Source organism: Bombyx mandarina, chromosome 06 (genome assembly GCF_030267445.1).
Source record: "Bombyx mandarina strain Sakado chromosome 06, ASM3026744v2".
NCBI lineage: Eukaryota > Metazoa > Arthropoda > Insecta > Lepidoptera > Bombycidae > Bombyx > Bombyx mandarina.
This window is the reverse complement of record NC_143213.1, coordinates 14,248,615-14,269,275: the sequence shown is the minus strand read 5'-3', so window position 1 is coordinate 14,269,275 and position 20,661 is coordinate 14,248,615. Positions and strand designations below refer to the sequence as shown.

General features: G+C 38.5%; 1 protein-coding gene across 1 annotated transcript in view; it reads right to left on the bottom strand.

The window, feature by feature from the left end:
* LOC114253576 (uncharacterized) overlaps positions 1–20,661 on the bottom strand; it is an 85,590-nt gene that overhangs the window by 7,109 nt on the left and 57,820 nt on the right. Inside the window, exons 4-6 of the mRNA XM_028188503.2 lie at positions 12,388–12,596; positions 4,642–4,777; positions 3,331–3,464 (exon numbers count right to left, since the gene is read on the bottom strand). Coding sequence (XP_028044304.2) covers positions 3,331–3,464; positions 4,642–4,777; positions 12,388–12,596 — 479 coding nt within the window. The remainder of the gene's footprint in view (positions 1–3,330; positions 3,465–4,641; positions 4,778–12,387; positions 12,597–20,661) is intronic.

Here is a 20,661-nt window from a genome sequence, read left to right as displayed (position 1 = left end):
CTTTATATTAGCTTCACTTGTATGTATGTTTGTAACTGACTCCTTTAGACGCGATTTTGACCCACTTTAAACGGCCAGATTTCATTCAAACTTCCTTTTTTCCTTTATTCAATTTGCAAAATAAAATTTTTTTTTGGTCAATTTATATAATTTTTATCTAAGGAAGGAATTGATGTTAAAGTACTTAATAGTTTTAAAAATACGCTTTTATAGAAAAATGAACTAAAAAATGAAAAATAAATAATAGTTAAAAAAAACTAAAAAAACACGCTTTATATAAAATTCATATAAAAAAGGAAATAAATTTTAATAAATTTAAATTGAAAATAGTGTAAAATATATTTTATTTAAAAAAAAAGCGTGGGGTGCTTTTTAAGATATTATTGAAATAATAATTCTTCTACTCATATCTGTCAGAAACATATTTATAACTAATAACACCATGCATCCCACGCTTTTTTTTGCAATAAAACATTTTTACACTATTTTCACTTTAAATTTATTAAAATTTATTTTCTATTTTTTAGTTGAATTTTATATGAAGCGTGTTTTTTAGTTTTTTTTTAAACTATTATTTATTTTATTACTCAGATGGGGGATGAGCTCACGGCTAGTTTTCTGTTAAGCGGTTACCGGAGTCCGTAGCACCCACGTTCCTACATGAGTTTTCGGTTTTTAATGTAGAAGGATGGATTAATCTAGGATACATTATATAGTTAAATATTGATGAAGTCATAACTCATTAGTTATGAATGTCCTAAATCCACCCTAGAAGAATACTGGTAATAATACATATTGGGCAGCATTCCCACAGTTTTCCTGGTTTTATTTTATTATACTGCTTAGATACGTGGACGAGCTCACGGCCCACCTGATGTTAGGTAGTTACCGGAGCTCATAGACATCTACAACGTAAATATCGCCGCCACTCACAATGATGATTGTATTGTTTGATTACCAGATAAATAAATTTATTTGAGATTAGTGTGGTATGGACATGTGATGCGTAGACAAGAGATGCATGTGACTAGGAGATCTATGGAAATGGTAGTGCAAGGTAGAGGGGAAAGGGCTCGACTGAAGAATACATGGATAGAGTGTGAAGAATGACGATTTGAAAGAGAGAGAGAGAGAGGAGTGAGTGTTGAGACGACGGCTGATAGAAGAGAATGGAATAGGAAAATTCGCCGTGCCGACCCCACCTAGTGGAATTAGTTGAAGCAGAAGAAGAAATTTATTTTAGATCGAAGCTGGTTCTCATTATTATATACAAAAACATTTGCCACTACTATTTCGGCTAAGGAATCGAGAGTTTTGCACCGAAAATTCCAATTTCATTAAAGCACTATAACCGTTCGAAAATAATTTCAACGTTAATTTAAAATCCGAAAGCTCAAACTGCTCAAAGGAACGGAGCAGAGAAACTTTTCCAAGAATAACTTGAACAATACAGGTGTAATTAAATCGCGAATACTCACCGACTCGGACCGAGGTCTGAGGTCGGCAGTTGCTAATATAAACAGAACAACAACGCTGCCAACATTGTCGCTCGAACCGCTGCTATGAATCTAAGCGACCACTTCCAAATGCATATGCGGTTGTGTAAAATGTATTAAAACGCAGCTTCATTTTTTTTTTTATTACATATTTTCATCTTTGACGTACTGTATAATAGCACTATTGCATGACCAAATAACTGGTGGTAAGACATCATGTCAGTCCACACGGGTATGTACCATAACCCTGCCTATTTCTGTCGTAAAGCAGTAATGCGTTTCGGTTTGAAGGGCGGGGTAGCCATTGTACTGTAAATACTGAGACCTAAGAACTCGTCTCGAGGTGGATGACAGCACTTACGTCGTAGGTGTCTATGGGCTCCGGTTACTAATAAGAAAAAAAAAAAACCTTTCACCTCTCTTGTTGGTAACGTAGCCCGCAGAAAGGTGAAATGATATAAAACGAATAAAGTATACAATTTAAAAAGACACGACGAGTGAAAACACATTATAGAACCGTGTGTTTTCAAGATAACACGAATTCATAATAATAACCGCACATGAGATAAGCAAATATTTTGTCTTAATAGTATTATATAACATGATAATTATAAAGCAAAGTTCTAATTTACTAACCACTAATTACTAACTAGATACGAATATTTTCATATTGTGTACAGTAATTAATTAAATTATAATCGATAACTGTTAGCATAGTAGTAACTACTATACTATTGTAATAGAGAATAATAATAGACGTATTCATTTTTAGTTAAAATTATGACGTAAGATTTTCAGGATAGAGATATTTTGTGAAAATTTAAAATAGAAGTTTTTTTGCATACCAAAAGTAGTAATTTATATACAAAAAGAACAAGAGGCTTTCTTATCCCGAATCTATGGTAAGAAGGTCAGGAATGTGACATAGACCATATTTTATCCCGAAAAAACTTCTCATTGCCATAGAAAATTATGGCACATTTCTTTGACCGCGCTGGTCAAACAGTGGATAACAGCTAGTATTTTTATTTATCGATCTTATTTATAAAATATATCAATGTGAATGTACAAAATATAGGTTTGAGCTTAAAGATAACGAAATTCGAAAAGCACGAAACTTAAAGTCTGGCAGGCATTAAAACTTAGCACTATAGAATTGAGTACGGAATAATATTGCTTAGCCCAAGTTGTACCGCGAGTTTATTCAACGCGTTCAAGTTAGTTGCAGCTTTGAGAAAATGAAACGTAAGCTACTTTTCACTGTCACTTCGTGTTTTTATTCCATTTAAGCTTTTAAGCTTCATTTCAAGACATATTTGACAGAATACTTAAGCTGTTAAATTAAAGCGTTTCCTTAAGAAATCGCATATTTTATTATTCATGTTCTGTCGTACAAATCAGCTCGAAGGATCAAACGTTTAATTTGGAAATTCCTACATAAAGATCTACCAGCCAGAAAGTAAGATGTACTTCTTATTCATCATTTTCTATGGATTTAACATTCGAAGCCACCGTCAAGTATACAAGCATAAAGCCGGTGGTTACCAGTGGTTTTACGGGTGGTAGGACCTCTTGTGAGTCCGCACGGGTAGGTACCACCACCCTGCCTATTTCTGCCGTGAAGCAGTAATGCGTTTCAGTTTGAAGGGTGGGGCAGCCGTTGTAACTACACTGAGACCTAAGAACTTATATCTCAAGGTGGGTGGCGCATTTACGCTGTAGATGTCTATGGGATCCAGCAACCACTTAACACCAGGTGGGCTGTGAGCTCGTCCACCCATCTAAGCATTAAAAAAAAACCTAAAATCTCCTATCAAGTACAGCTTGAACTTACAGGCATATCATTGATGAAGAATGTAAGCTCAGGTGGCGGGCGACTCGGTCCCGACGTGCAGTTCGCTCTGAGGATATCCCCAGGCGTGTAGTAGTGCTGACTCGTCTGAACCTTCGGAGACGATGGTGGAAGAACTGAAAAAAATAATTGTCTCAATATTGCTTCTTGACAGGAAAGGTAGATGGCAAACGTCCCAGAGGACGCAGTCCCACGAGATGGTCGGACCAAATACGATCTTCTTTAAACATCAACTTCCACAATGCCCTTCATGAAGCTAAGGATCGCAGCAGATGGAGGGAAATCGTACGGGAGAAACTGATGCAGCGCGGGAGTCACGACCCTCAGTAATGAGGAAAACGACGCGAGGAGGGGAGGAGGATTGCTTCTTACTGGTTTCTACAAACAATCCGTTCCGTAATGTTATTTTCGATCATCAAGAAATATCATTTACCAACACGTACCATTAAACTCTGAAATAATTGAATTCGTGACATTGACATTGACACTTAAATGAAGTTAAAAATAATATTACTGCAGCTCCATTGTTCTGACGTTCGTGGACATGATAAACGATGCTAAAAAGATTTCACGCTTAAATCGACAAATCTGAATACATAGATTAAATTTAAACAAAATAATTCGAAAACGAAATATTTTTAAGAATAGATTAAATTTAAAACAAAAGCTTAGGTAATGAAAAAATACCCGTAAAGTGATGAATCGTCGTTGAATTGTATGCTAACGAAAAAGCAGGTTTTATTTTGTCACTTCACTCGGCTTTAGTCTTGTATGAAATAAATCACCAAATAAATTAGAATTTCGGCTTTATTCTCTTTACTCGCAAAATAGGTCGCCGTGTCACAGAATAATGTTAAATTTCGTTTTTAAATTTTGTAGGCAGAATTTCGTTTGAGGCTTGCCTTCTTGGAACGTTGTCGTAACATCATTCAAATGTTTTTGTCTCATGATTCGCGCGAAATCGTTAATCTGATCTAAATTTATAATTAGAACCAAATTCGTCCATAATTGATAATTTAGAAAATGATTATTCTGTACGTTTTTATTTATTTAAATTATAAACTATTCTGTACGTGTGTAACATGAGCCTGGTATTTAATATGAGAAATTATGTGTCGATAACCATACATGCTTTTTAAAAACAAGTATACAACCAGACCCCATTTGGCGCTATACCACACAAAGTATCTTTGACAAAAACACTGGTTCTGACAGCGAACGGAACCCAAGCCCCGTGGTGGTCAGGACATAATATCTTTAGAGGTCACCGATCAGAAACATTATACTCCTTACCTACAACCTCCATGGTGTTGGAAACGATGGACGTTGCAAACGAAGGTGCGTCTGCGGTCACTTCACAACTGAAGTTGCCGGATAGACCAAAACTCACCCTGGTCAGTACTACTTGGCTCTGGTTTGATCTGGCCAGCTGTTGGAGAAAAATAATTCGTTAGGTACCTTAAAATTCGACGAGAATGTGACTCTGTGGACCACGATTTATTATTTAGTGTTGTCCCGACACTTCCGATTTGGTAAATTCAGGGCGAAAAACATGGGATTAACTGGTCGTAAAATTTTAACCAAGTTAAGCACTCTTATCAATATAAAGGGCCGCTGTAATGATATTCAATTCAGTCTACGACTTTGGCTGGGGTTTGTAACGGCACTTTCTGATGTATATGGGCTCCAGAGCCTATGTGGGCTGTGAACTCGTGCACTTATCAATACAATAAAAAACAGAACTGGACCCCTTAGTATAAAACTGTAAAGGACATAGTTTGTCCAGGGTATTGACAACTTCTTGTCACTAATACTGAGTAGTATCTGCGCTTTTTTTTTTCTACCTACGCTACTGGTCTCGAGAGACCATTTTAGCGTAACCACCCAAGTAGGTGAGCTTATTTGGCTCAAACCTGACGACGTTGCTAAAACTAACCCTAGGAAGAGCAGTGCTTCGCAGAATCTACCACCGAATCGGAAACGCGACCCACTGAGAAGATCCGGCGAGAAACTCAGTGGGCTGTGTCTGTGAGTGAATTTACTCGCCGAGCCCTTCGTCGCAAGTGACGGGTTCGACGAGAACGATGACTGGTCAATCTGCGCGTCACTTAATCTGACTGACTCGATGATGCAGTAGTTAGCGACTCAGTCTGCTAGACCGAAGGTCGTGATTCGTTTCCACATCGAGCGAACACTCGTGTGATGAAGAGGCATGTTTGCTCTTTCTCTGGGTGCTTCATATTTTCATATATACATATATATTTACACGTATTTATAAAAATGTATATCAGTCTCTCTCCATAACTTAGGGAATCCTAGTTTTGGGGCCTGATGACCGTGTGTAGCTTGTTTCTGATTAAACGCAAAATGCACTAGAAAAAGTTGAGTTTCTCAACTATTTTTAAGTTCCATAGTGCTATGTATTAAATTATAGGTCTAACTGTATGTTAAACATTCATTACTTCAATATAATACTCAAAGTAAAATAAGTTCACACGGATCTCTTATGGTGTTTTGTAGCAAATAAAAAAAATATCAAATTGCGCATCGGGTTATTATCGCCGCGTTCTAGCGAAATAAGAGGCAGTGATAAAGGGTTGAATTTATGAACATATGCTTCAGTCGAGACGGGAAGCGATGAGAATGTTCTTTAGGAAAAATGTTGCAGGCGAAAAAGAAAATACGGGATAAGTATTCGCTACATTTAGAAAAAAACCCTCGTTTGCACGCATTGATATTTTTTTTGTGTTATTTTCTTTTAATTAGAACTATTGGTCCAGTTAAGTTAAACGTTGTTTTAGTTAGCATGTCTCGTAAAGTAGGGACTCATGTTTTGATGTTGTTGGACTGCGGTAGGCACTTAACACTAGGTTGGACGTGAGCCTGTTAAGAAAGCGTTTTTTTTTTTTATTGCTTAGATGGGTGGACGAGCTCACATCCCACCTGATGTTAAGTGGTTACTGGAGCCCATAGACATCCCAACGTAAATACGCCACCCACCTTGAGATATGAGTTCTAAGGTCTCAAGTTTAGTTACAACGGCCGCCCCACCCTTCAAACCGAAACTCTGCGTTAGGTGATATCGAGCATGTAATCCAATGGAATGTACTTCGTACTATAAAAATAAGTTCAGCTAGACAATTACTGTTTTTCTTTACATAACCTAAAAAATATATGTCTCGAATATACATACATAAAAGTTTTTGCTTGAATGTTATTTCTCGAATACATTACGTTACATATTAAAAAAACGAGGCACATCCGAATATTTTTCCAAGGACATAAATCTGAATATCTTTTATTGGATGGCTAGAATTCGGTTTTAGGGTTTTGTTAGTATAGATATGATTTTTATTGCCTACTAAGTCAGACGAGGGGTCGGGTGGTGCTCAAAATCGCTTATGGACATCTGTGATGCCGATGGATAGCTAAGCTGCTGCCTATAGCATAATTATAAATTGCTATCTAGACGGATCATAATATTAAAAAACAAACAGTACGTAACAGCAGCGATAAGAATATATTGTATTTGCGGCCCGCTCCGCCTCCGCTCGGGTTTTTAACAAAAATTTCAACGATATTTGACTTGACTAAACTAACGCCTTTTTTTTTATTACTTAGATGGGTGGACGAGCTCACAGCCCTGCTGGTGTTAAGTTGTTACTCGAGCCCATAGACATCTGCAACGTAAATGCGCCACCCACCTTGAGATATAAGTTCTAGGGTCTCAGTATAGTTACAACGGGTACCCCACCTTTCACACCGAAACGCGTTACTGCTTCACGACAGAAATAGGCGGGGTGGTGGTACCTACCCGTGCGGACTCACAAAACGTCCTAACACCAAGAAAAACCGTTTCAGTAATATCCGGTGTATTGGTATCGAATTATTCGATCGTGCCAGTGAACAAATCTGCATTGGCTTCCACGACGAACATCGTGTAATAAATATAATAGGTGATCGGTGTTATAGGTCTACACGGGTAAATAAATTCACCCAGAACCCTCCAAATGATTGTTGAGTTCTCGTCTGCACAAGAAAAGACAAAAATCTTAAAAGTTTCGTGTTTCATTAGCAGCCACACAAAAGCAGTTTTATTTTCACGGAAAATTTTTGACGTGACAACGTCTTATAATTCGATGGAGCCGGCTGCACGCACGAAAAAACATGACTCATTGAGGCGTTCCATTTAAGGCTTGAAGTGCAAGCGAGAGCGCGCAACGAGCGACAAAGAGACACAATCGGCCTCCGCATTCGGCAGCGTTCGACATCTGTCTCTCTCCTACTTGAGTGAGCGATGCATCCGCGTGGACAGCTGCTATACAATAATACATTTACATGTTTTCGTCAAGTATGAAGTTCAGTGAGAAGTGAATGTGGTGTCAATTGTCCATACAAAATATCTATCAAACAAATAAAATTAAAATTTTCTTTTGAAAAATGAAACCATTCCATCAGTATTTTCTTATGACGTTGTCACGTTCAACTATCGTCACTAAACCGACTTTACAGAAAACCGTTTTTTTTTTTTATTGCTTTGATGAAGACGGAGGAATCATTCGGTTTCATAGATTGTTGGTTTTTAATTACGAATTCTTGTGGGGTTGATTTAATTTGTCCGGAGGGAAACGATCGTGACGGACAGAAAAGTTCTAAAAGAAAATAGATACAGTTTTTCTTTTGGCACAAAATAAGCTGACAGTTCACTTTGTGTCAACATGAAAATGTCCTAGCTATTTTTGTCGTGAAGCAGTAATGCGTTTCGGTTTAAAGGGTGGGGCAGCCGTTGTAACTATACTGAGACCTTAGAACTCATATATCGAGGTGGGTGGTGGCATTTACGCTGTACATGTCTATGGTCTATGGTCTCTGGTAACCACTTAACATCAAGTGGGCCGTGACCCAATAAAATCTATTAAAACTACAAACGGTTTCCTATCGATATGTTTACATGTTCGTGTCGTTTGGATGCCGCTTTTTGCCCACTAGGTTTCTCGCCGGATCTTCTCAGTGGGTCGCGATTCCGATCGGGTGGTAGATTCTGCGAAGCACTGCTCTTGCTAGGCCCAGTGTTAGCAAATAATGTCAGGTTGAGCCCGTGAGCTCACCTACTCGCTCGGGCATAGCTGGAATAGCGTAGATTACTTAGACATAGCTTAGACTGCTAGCGAATAAGTACGGGAAAGAAACTTGCTTTTTCGTTTCCTTTAGTTTCAAATCACAACAGCCAACGAAGTTTTCACGTCAAAAAGGTATTAATTTAACGAGAATAATCTATACATCTATACATATAAATAAAATTGGAGTGTCTGTTTGTAACATTGAATTAACCGCTTTACTACATGCATATGAATATAGATACGGTACATGCACCAAAATAACATTTTTTACAATTTTTGTCTGTCTGTCTCTCTGTCTGTTTGTTCCGGCTAATCTCTGGAACGGCTGGACCGATTTTGACGGGACTTTCACTGTCAGGTAGCTGATGATATAAGGAGTAACTTAGGCTACTTTTTTTAAACCAGCTTCGCCTCGCGGCGTCACCCGCGGCACCACAATAACCGCGGGTAACATCACGGGACTCAACTATCATTCAATAATAAAATTTAATGTTTCCGAAGCGAAGCGAGGGCGGGTCGCTAGTTACGAACACAAACAATTATACCACACAGAGATTCTTTCGCTAACCGCCGCGTCCTTTGCCCCAACAAAACATACACGACGCTAAATAAGGCACATCACGTTTTGTAGTCTGGTGAATCGCGCGGGAATATTACCTGAATTCCAACTTGTGAAATACGTCATCTCAACAGTTCAACAGGTAAAAGTAATTGTTCCGAGCTTTGAGCTTTCGTTTGGAAAATTTGATAAGACGGGGTTTCTCGGTGGCGATTTTATAATTGTTTTTTGACGCTCGCCGAGACATTAGATGGATGGACGAGCTCACAGCCCACCTGGTTGGTTAAGTGGTTACTGGAGCCCATAGGCATCTACAGCGTAAATGCGCCACCCACCTTGAGATATAAGTTCTAGGGCCTCAGTATAGTTACAACGGCTGCCCAACCCTTCAAACCGAAACGCATACTGCTTCACGGCAGAAATAGGCAGGGTGGTGGTACCTACCAATTAATTATATAACAACTATACTTGTACAGTTTAATTACGCTTTTGTTATTGTCATTATATCGAGCGGTCAAGGGCTCTTGCTTAAGCGACATTTCGTTTTATTACGCGAGATTTATCTTCGTAATTAAACGCCCGTTCTATTTGGTATTCATCAACAGATCGATGTTTTTAATTGAACTTCAGTTATGCTTACCACATTCAAATAACTGAAGAAGGATGATGTCATAATTATTTTTTGAAGGGCTCGACGAGCGAATTAACCCATAGACACAGCCCACTGAGTTTCTCGCCGGATCTTCTCAGTGGATCGCGTTTCCGATCCGGTGGTAGATTCTGCGAAGCACTGCTCTTGCTAGGGTGAGTGTTAGCATCACTCTGGTTTGAGCCCCGTGAGCTCACCTACTAGTTAAGGTTACGCTGAAATAGCATCTCAAGGCTTAAAAAAAAACCAAACCTTTTACAATTGACCCTAACCTGAACAATAAGTTTCTTGATAGACTCTGCTTGCCGTCGCGATACGTGTCCACACATATAGTGATAAAAAATGCTTTCTAATACATTGAAGAACTAGTCAAAAGTTAGTCCATCATAATCTAAAATTTGACGGCCGAAATTATATTTTTCTTTGAAAATATTTCATCACCCTGTATCTACGCTGTTACCAAACCGATGTTTCATTCTGAAGATTTCACTCAAACGCGGAGATTCTCATATTTTCCGCAACATGGGTTTTTTACGTACATTAGCAATAAGAAATGCGTGTTCTGGAATGTAATAAGTTTTGTTTTCCAGTGCTAGCGATGTTGGAGATGTTATTGCAAAAGCGGCCCTGATGTAATTTTCAGTTCTTCTATATTATATCTCTGGAATGTGGAATTGGAACCGTGGCACATAAAATTAACCATTTCACTGTTACACTGTAATTGTTCGATTACAAAATCTTCTCTGTTATTCAAATTAAAATTTAACTGACATTTCTTTTTTTTTCCTATATAAGCTGATAGCCTTGAGGGGCTATTTCAGCTATACTCTAGCGTGTAGGTGAGCTCTCGGGGCTCAAACTGGAGGCGTTGCTAACACTGGCCCTAGCAAAAGCAGTGCTTCGCAGAATCTACCACCGGATCGGAAACGCGACCCACTGAGAAGATCCGGCGAGAAACTCAATGGGCTGTGTCTATGGGTTAATTCATTCGCCGAGCCCTTCGTCGCGGGGTAGTCCGGACGGGGTAGAGGACGATGCCCGGTGCTTGAAGTACTTAAAAGCACCGTTAATGGATCGGGAGGATCGGTAATGACGTGTTTAGGGAGACGTCGACTGTTTACCATTCGGTCCACAGGATCGGGTATGTAATTTTGACATCTTTGCCTCTGACAACGCCTTGCTCGTTAAATCATCGTCGCCATCTTATTTTTCGCTGCCATTCGTTTTCTCCCTTTCTAACCGTTTCTCTCACTCATATCTTAACGTTCCGTTCCACGCTCCTTTCATACGTTCCGTTCTCACCAATTCTACAAAAATATCTCTAAAATGAGTAATTTAATATTTACGGTTCATCTACTGTTAGGAGTATATCAAAGTCTATAGACGCCACAACTTTCATACTCCACATTGATACATACAGTAGAAAACAACATTATAATTCGAACCAGAATTGAAATTGTTAGTTGATTGCTAATAGAAGTCCCGAATGCATTGAACAACGAATGTCCTCTCTTTCAAATCGAACCTCATAAACCCAAAATAAATTAACAGAATAATGTTATTTATTTATTTATTTATTGCATAGATGGATGAACGAGCTCACAGCCCACCTGGTGTTAAGTAATTACCGGAGCCCATAGACATCTACAACGTAAAAGCCGCCACCCACTATGAGATATGAGCTCTGAGGTCTGAGTATAGTTACAACGGCTGCCACACCATGTTAAATAAACTTATCTTGAAATATTACACTAATATCGCATTTAGTGTACAGCCGGCCTACGTGATATGCATTTACATGACGCGGGCATTCGTCTGTGACAGTAACGGGAAGACAAATCGTCTCAAGTCGTATACAAGCCTCATGATGTGCCGCTGTAATTCATTGCGAACGAATGTTACGTCATTCGACCATAAGCTTTATTTTTAAACGAATGATATATAGTCTCAGTGTTACAAGCGGTAAGGCTTATTTTTCGTTTATTATTTTTGTTTTAGATTTTAATTTTAATGTTTATAAATCTTATACCAAAACAGTACATAATAATATTGTATTGTGTAAAATACGGGAGAAGATCACGCGGACGCTCACTTACCCGCTGGTCTGATCTGGTTAAGACGCTCACCGGCCTGCCAATAGCCGAGGCTATAAAGACCGCCGAGGACAGAAAGACGTGGGGAAGCATTGTGCATCGAGTGGTCCACATTTTAGATTAGACACGACCTTCAGTAATGAAGAGACTCAGAAGAAGAAGAAGAAGTGTAAAATAATGAAACTTTATTTTTGATGCCCTTGTAGGCAGATGAGCTTACGGCCCAATTTTTGGTGAGTGATTTCCGTCACTAATGGACATCAGCAAAGCCAAGGATATAGCAAAGCCGCTGCCTACCGTTAAATTCTCAGATCTAGTCCCAACAAATAATCACTAATCCTAATTATTCTAGTAAGGATAACCGATCTAAATTTCTAAAATACTGAATTGTCATCGGTGCTTGATAAGTATGGGAAATTTCGAGTTAATCCGACGTTTTGAAGGGGGTCAAAATCATGTTCAAGATTTTCGTTACATATGAAGCTAATAAGAGTGTTTTAAAAATACCTATTGACTAGATAAACTTATCAAAACTTCGAGTTGTCAATGATGTCGGACAAATTACGACGACTCGGTGAAAAATAGTTATTTAAAAAAATGAAAATTAGTTCTACTCACGTCAACGTTGATCCCAGCAAAGGGAAATATCTTGGTAGCGGGCACTTCGGTCGGTGAGTACCGATAGAACTCGTGTCTCCCTCTGTACCACTTCACGGAGTACAGGGGAGCTTCGGTCAGCTCGTATAGACAAGCCAGGGTCGCATCTGAGCCCCGCTGAACCACTGGCGGTGAGATTCTTAGATCTGTAGCTCGAAGACCACCGATACCTGATGACGAGATAATAACAGATTAACGCGGCATCGATATTTATGAATAATGAAATAGTGGAAGTAGGCTAGAAGATGAAGTCGTCGTGGCCTAAGGGATAAGACGTCCGGTGCATTCGTGTTGAGCGATGCACCCGGTGTTCGAATCTCAGGCGGGTACCATTTTTTCTAATGAAATACGTACTCAACAAATGTTCACGATTGATTTCCACGGTGATGGAATAACATCGTGTAATAAAAATCAAAACCCGCAAAAATTATAATTTGCGTAATTACTGGTGGTAGGACCTCTTGTGAGTCCGCGCGGGTGGGTACCACCACCCTGCCTTTTTCTGCCGTGAAGCAGTAATGCGTTTCGGTTTGAAGGGTGGGGCAGCCGTTGTAACTTACTTGAGACCTTAGAACTTATATCTCAAGGTGGGTGGCGCATTCACGTTGTGAATGCTTATGGGCTCCAGTAACCACTTAACACCAGGTGGGCTGTGAGCTCGTCCACCCATCTAAGCAATAAATAAAAATAAAAATAAAAAACAATCTCAATGTTTTTTTTATTGCGTCAATTGGTGGAGGACCATCATAAGACCCCCTGGGGCTAAGTGGTATTATTAAATAATTAATCGGTACTGAGGCAAATCGGTACTTGTGTGGGCAAATTTTAAAATTAATCGCACGGCTTGAAGTTAGTGTCAATTACGTTGAAATTTTCCATTATGTATCTGCCTATCTAACCACTAGAATAGCTCGTAGGTAATCATCGAAAACCCGTAATGAAAACCCAACATTGGCTCTTCCAGTTCTTAGAGAAAATTGTAAAATAACCCTTACAAGCGTCGGAAAACGTTTCACAGCTATTAAACAAACTCTCAATCATCAAAATCGTTTACGAAGAATAGCTGTTCTATCTGATAAATTCATTGACAAAATCAAAAACATATATGTGGTTTTTACTGTTCAATTAAAAAAAATCAAATTCATTGTAACTTAATATATTCCTACTTATTCCCTGAAAATCGTATGTTTTTATTTTTTCTTTGATGGGTGGACGAGCTCACAACCCACCTGGTGTTAAGTGGTTACTTAAGCCCATAGACATCTACAACGTAAATGCGCCACACAACTTGAGATATAAGTTCTAAGGACTCAGTATAGTTACAACGGCTGCCAAACCAAAACGCATTACTGCTTCACTGCAGAATAGGCAGGGTGGTGGTACCAACCCGTGTGGACTCACAAGGTCCTACCACCAGTAATTACGCAAATTGTAATTTTGCGGGTTTGATTTTTATTACACGACTAGCGACCCGCCCTCACTTCGCTTCGGAAACATTAAAACACACATGAAACCAAAAAATAAAAATTTAAAAAAATAATAAAAAAAAGTAGCCTATGTTCATCGGGGACAATGTCGGCTTCTAATGGAAAAATAATTTTTCAAATCGGTCCAGTAGTTTCGGAGCCTATTCGAAACAAACAAACAAACAAATCTTTCCTCTTTATAATATTAGTATAGATATAGATGTTATTCCTTCACCGTGGAAGTCAATCGTGAACTTTTGTTAAGTACGTATTTCATTAGAAAAATTGGTACCCGCCTAGGATTCGAACACTAGTGCATCGCTCGATACGAATGCACCGGACGTCTTATCCTTTAGGCCACGACGACTATAAAATCGTATTTCGGTTTATGGTTTCGGTTGGTATACCATGAATGTACTGATTTACTAATATGTATAAATTATTAACAATGGATAATTTATAGTATATATAGCATATTATATAACTTGAAATAACACGGAAGCATAACATACTCAAATATTCAACCGTCATTCCTCTCAAAAGATCAACGTTAACCTTGTTTGAAAAAAAAAAACTACGGTATTCGTATTATTAAAGTGTTTGTCTGCGCAGAGAACCCACAAAGCGGGCATCATAAAAATGTGAGGTCAGATTCGGGACAGCAGTGAAATAAAAGAGACATTTGCATTGACACCTGTGACCCCGTTGGTCGGCTAAAAAACAGAAACTTTTTTACGGTACAGTAAATTTTTTTTTTTATTGCTTAGATGGGTGGACGAGCTCACAGCCCACCTGATGTAAAGTGGTTACTGGAGCCCATGGACATTACAACGGCTGCCCCACCCTTCAAACCGAAACGCATTACTGCTTCACGGCAGAAATAGGCAGGGTGGTGGTACCTACCCGCACGGACTCACAAGAGGTCCTACCACCAGTAAGATAGTAATAGAAGCCTTAGCGTATTATACCCAGTCCTTAGCCTTTTAATGATGACTCATATAGTCTATACTTCAACTATACTACTTCAAGTCTATACTTCCTTCGTGGTCATGAAATCATTAATTTGAACACTTAACAATATTTACGAAACCAAGTTTTTAGTTTAACAAGTAGTGAGGCATGAAATTTAATAATCCAGTAAAAATCGTGGGCGCTTACTCAGACTTAAAAGGGCTTTTTAGTTATCCGTGAAACCACGTCAGAGGCTTTTTTTATTGCATATTTGGGTGGACGAGCTCATAGCCCACCTGGTTTTAAGTGTTTACTGGAGCTCATAGACATCTACAACGTAAATGCGCCACCCACCTTGAGACATAAGTTCTAAGGTCTCAAGTATAGTTACAACGGCTGCCCCACCCTTCAAACCGAATCGCATTACAGATAAACGGCAGAAATAGCAAGGTGGTGGTACTGACGTCCTACCAGTAAAACTGGTTCATAAGTCACCATAATTACTTGTTTAAAAGCGAAGAAAAAATTAAATTAACTAAACAAAATAATTCAATTAACTTCACGCCTCTTGTTTCTACCAAAGAGCCTCGCCACTCGCCACTTGTTGTTCGTGCTATTTAATAAATGCGTAATGTAATGCAAAGTAGAGAGTGTAAGAGGAAATGCAACCTGCCCTCTCTTGAAACCGGTTGCACGCAAGTATTTTATGATATAAATTTTCGATCGTGTTCTTTGGTGTCATCTTAGAACGCATGGTTTTATTTAGAACTTGGACTAAATTAGCTTTGGCTTTGTCTACCTACTGTAAGCCTTAGACACCAATAACTTCATTTTAAATTAAGATATTGGTATATATTATTCGATATCGACCAAGTAAGTAAGTACCTACCAGGTAGGATCTCTTGCGAGTCCGCACGGGTAGGTACCACCGCCCTGCCTATTTCTGCCGTGAAGCAGTAATGCGTTTCGGTTTAAAGGATGGGGCAGCCGTTGTAAAATTATACTCGAGACCTTAGAACTCATATCTCAAGGTGGATGACGCATTTACGTTGTAGATGTCTATGGGCTCCAGTAACCACTTAACACCAGGTGGACCTTGAGAAATAAAACTGTAAAATTGTTTCGAATAAAATCGAAATGTTTTTTTGTGTCATACCCGCTCAGCGGAAAACTTCTCTAATTTTATTTACATCAAAGATATGATAACCGAGCAATGGCTTAGTTCGATCACTACGTAACTAATCAAGAAGTTTATCTGTCTTCTCCTAAAGCTACGATTAAATGAGGATAAACAGTCTGGTTAGTTACTGCCATCTTCATTTAACTCAACGTTTGGTAAACAATTCTATTGACGTATCCATGTTAAGACAACTTATGATCGCTTTAAAATGATCCATGTTTAGTTTAAGTCTACAGATTTGTTCAGATTGACCTTATTCTTTTTTTTTTATTGCCTAGCTGGGTGTACTAGCTCACAGCCCATCTGGTATTAAGTAAGTTGTTAATGGAGCACATAAACATCTACAACGTAAATGCGCTAACATCTCAAGTATAGTTACAACGACTGCCCTCCTTCAAACCGAAACGCATTACTGCTTCACGGTAGAAATAGGCAGGGTGTTGGTACCTACCCGCGCAGACCCACAAGAAGTCCTACCACCAGTAATTGATTTTTAATTGATTGAATTGATTTTTATTACACGATGTTACTCCTTCACCATGAAAGTCAATCGTGAGCATTTGTTGAAAACGTATTCTTCCAAAGTTTTAGCGTTTCCTATGTCCGGAGGGTGAGATGGCCGTAACTCCAATGGAATCAAAATTCCGACTTATTGGCCCATAGTGGGCTATGTCACATCTACCAACCGTCGAGAAGTGGTATCGATGGCACTACTAACGCATTACTGGCATTAAACTAAATCAGAACGCGTAAAGCTGTACAGAAATAAAAAAGACGACCACAGTCGTAGTGAAACCAATGAAAATTTTACCAACATGAGTTACCAATTAGTGTCGGAAATGTATTTTTTAAACCGTACGTACACACTACGAATCCAGTTTCAAATTTCATATTTAGTTCGTTCGAAATAGGTTTTCGTTTTTCCTGTTATATTTGAGCACTCAATGCTAGTTGTAGTAATTCGATACATGAAAACTTTAATAAGTCAGCTTGAAATGTTTTTTTTTTTTGTATTTTGCGTTAACAACAAATATCTATTAAAGTATTTGATATAAAGTACTTCTTCACAACTAATTTTACGCCCAAATCGTTTTTAAATATTATAATGGCCGGAGTCCAATTCAACAAATTAATTCCACGTTCATTGTAAACCTTGAAAAGACGAAGATAAATTTTAAACAAACGTGGATATGGCTTACATTGTGTACATAGCATTACTAAAACAATTTTTTGCGGTAGGCAGCGGCTTGGCTCTGCCCCTGCGATTGCTGAAGGCCATGGGCGACGGTAATCGCTCACCATAAGGTGGGCCAAGGGAATTAAAAAAAAAAAAAAGCTATTCGTTTATTAAATAAAATGGGGTACTTTAGGACCCCGCATCTTGTATTAGGTTGTATCACCACTCTGCCTGTTTCTTCTGGAAAACAACCTTTATCTCAGGTTTAAAATTACACTTATAAACAGAATATTAAAAATCACATTCTCAAAGCTATCCAAAGCATCTCAATTGAAGGGAATTGAAAAATATTCGAAAAATGAATTATGACTGTCAGATTTTCGCAACATTGTTTTTGTATCCAGAAAATAATCGCTGTCTAGTAAATGGAATTTCTCACAATATAATGGCCGTAATACCTTTTTTTGGACATAAAACGAAAGGAAATTATTGTCTTTACGTAATATTATCTGATCCATGATCTCGTTAAGAGAAATAATACGGGAAGCAGGTCGATTATATTATATTTTTTGGGGAATTTTCCTGTTACAACCTACGACCGTGGGGTCATGACTTTATAAGAAGTCCTCTTAATGTGTTTATAAGAAAACATACTTTATTAAATGAATTAGTTCCCGTCAAAAATATTTGGTTGACAAGGAAAACGCAAGCCGTGACTTCGAGTGGGTAACCAAGTCCAATGTAGAATACATAATTTCGAATTATATCAGATATCAAAATCCGAAATTAATATACGTAATATTAAATCTATACTAATATATAAATCTATAGTGGTTTTTACGGATGTTCCGTTTTAACTACTAAACCATGCATCCGGTTGACTTAAAACTTGGTATCCATGTAGAAAATACATGTAGTTAATGGATAGGCTAACATTTATATGAGTCTTGGACTCCCTACACCAGTTGCGGGGGCGTTAATGAAGATAATCTTTGTGAGGATGAGAAATAATAATGTTAATTTTAAATGCCCAGGGAAGCGGACGAGTACGGCTAGTTAGTACATATAGTCTTAGACAAGTACCGAATAACGTAGTGTGGATAGGCCTCCCACAGTGTACTGACGACCTATTGAGGTTCGCGGGGATCCGCTAGATGCAAGCAGCGCAGAACGTATCTTTGTGACGAGGCTTGGGGGAGACCTATGTCCAACAGTTGACGTCTGTGGGCTTATAGTAGTAGCTGTACAAATAATAAACACAAATTTTACGGCTTCTTCTAATCTTGCTAGCCTGAACAAATCATGGTAAATTTTAAGTTTATTGACCACAAGGGGGCTCGTTGTATTTGGATATTTTGATATTCAATTTTGTTCATTGTATATTTCTATCGAGTATGTAATTAATATAACATTATTGAATAACATAAATAACATTATTAAGGACAAAGTTCCACTTTGCCCTTGGTGGGCGGGCGGTGGTGGTGAATTTTATTTGAGCGTCGTCAATATACTATGGCGTTAGCTGTAAAATTTAATTGCACTCAGTAAATTAGTATAACCAATATCGACGAATAGCATCTTAGTCGTACGTGACTATGGAAATTGGAAACTGTACAGTATTTGGAACGTCGATAATAATATAACGACATTAAAAGCGCTATTAAGCCGTAAATGCAGTTTTAATCCTAACAAATCGAAACATAATCTTTGGGGTTTTTGGAACTAAGTTGTGGAGGGGTACCCTAACTGGGAAAAACGTCCGTAACGTAAGATTTTTATTATTTATGTATAGTCTTAGTATGATAGCTATACAGTGTCTAATTTATAGTCAAAAAATGTATACCCGAATAATTATTTTCTTTATACCTCGAATAGAACTTAAAATTAATATTTTTATAATAAGGAACTTTGTTCCTATCCGGTGTCCCACGAAACCACACATATTTTTTTATTTTTTTGGATAGTAACGAGAGGTAGATCTCACGGCAAGCATGGTTGTGGAGTCCGTCGATATTAGAACGCACATATGATACGATATTACGATATCATATTACATACCTCTCTTAAAATATAAGCTTGAAGATTCATTGGTATTATTTATAGTATTATAGTTAAGTTATACCACAGTTAGAACTTTATGGTTTTTATTTCCTACCTATTTGCTGGCAGCCTAAGGGGCTATTCTAGCTACGTGCGAACATATAGGTAACCTCACGGGCTCAACCTGAGAGAATTTGCTAACACTAGTCCTAGCAGTGTTTCACAGAATCTATCAACGGATCGGAATCGAGACCTACTGAGAAGATCCGGCGAGAAACTCAGTGGGCATCTGCTATAAATACTAGTATAACTCTCAAAATATGTTAGCATGTATTGAATTGTTTGCGCGCCTTGCGGAAGAGCAGTCGGAAGATGATAAGCGGCACTTCCGAATCCGGATTTGACCAAACTCGGTTACATGTGACGTCATATATACTAGTTTCAGATGGCGAGCCAATCGATATACTAGACGCTGACTATCGCTTGTCTGGAGTTACGTAGCTTATAAGTTAAGCCCATGGACATAAAATTAAAGCTAAATCGTCAATGTAGATTTTACAGTTTCAAATCCTAGTTTTTTTTTATTTATTGCTTATGTGAGTGGACGAGCTCACAGCCCACCTGGTGTTAAGTGGTTACTGGAGCCCATGGACATCTACAACGTAAATGCGCCACCCACCTTGAGATATAAGTTCTAAGATCTCAGTATAGTTACAACGGCTGCCCCACCCTTCGAACCGAAATGCATTACTGCTTCACGGCGGAAATAGGCGGGGCGATGGTACCTACCCGCGCGGACTCACAAGAGGTCCTACCACCAGTAAACGACATACGTACATATATCGCTATTGTAGGTTTACCATGCTCATATTCCTTTAATGAAATATATGTACATATTTAGCAGCTGACGTCTTTCTGCTGGAAAGCAAAGTTGTTAAGACGACCCATCATATTCAAAGCCCAAGAACGTTGTAGTGCCTCTTTATCTTTTCGCCGACTCCTATCGTAAGGATGTCCAAACTATAAATAGTCCTTATCTCCACAACTTAGGCAGATACGGCTGAACTTGGCACAGCGTGGAGGACGCAAAACACAATCGTAAAGAACTTTTCACAGCAACCCCACGTGTAAGTTCTGCCTTTTATAGTCACATTCTCGTATTTCGGATAACTGTTATGAGTTTTTTTTGGCGGCTCACTTTTTTTTATCTATTTTATTTATTTTTATGTCATTTTTTTATTGCTAGATCGGTGGACGAGCTCACAGCCCACCTGGTGTTAAGTGGTTACTGGAGCCCATAGACATCTACGACGTAAATGCGCCACCCACCTTGAGATATAAGTTCTAAGGTCTCAAGTATAGTTACAACGGCTGCCCCACCTTTCAAACCGAAACGCATTACTGCTTCACGGCAGAAATAG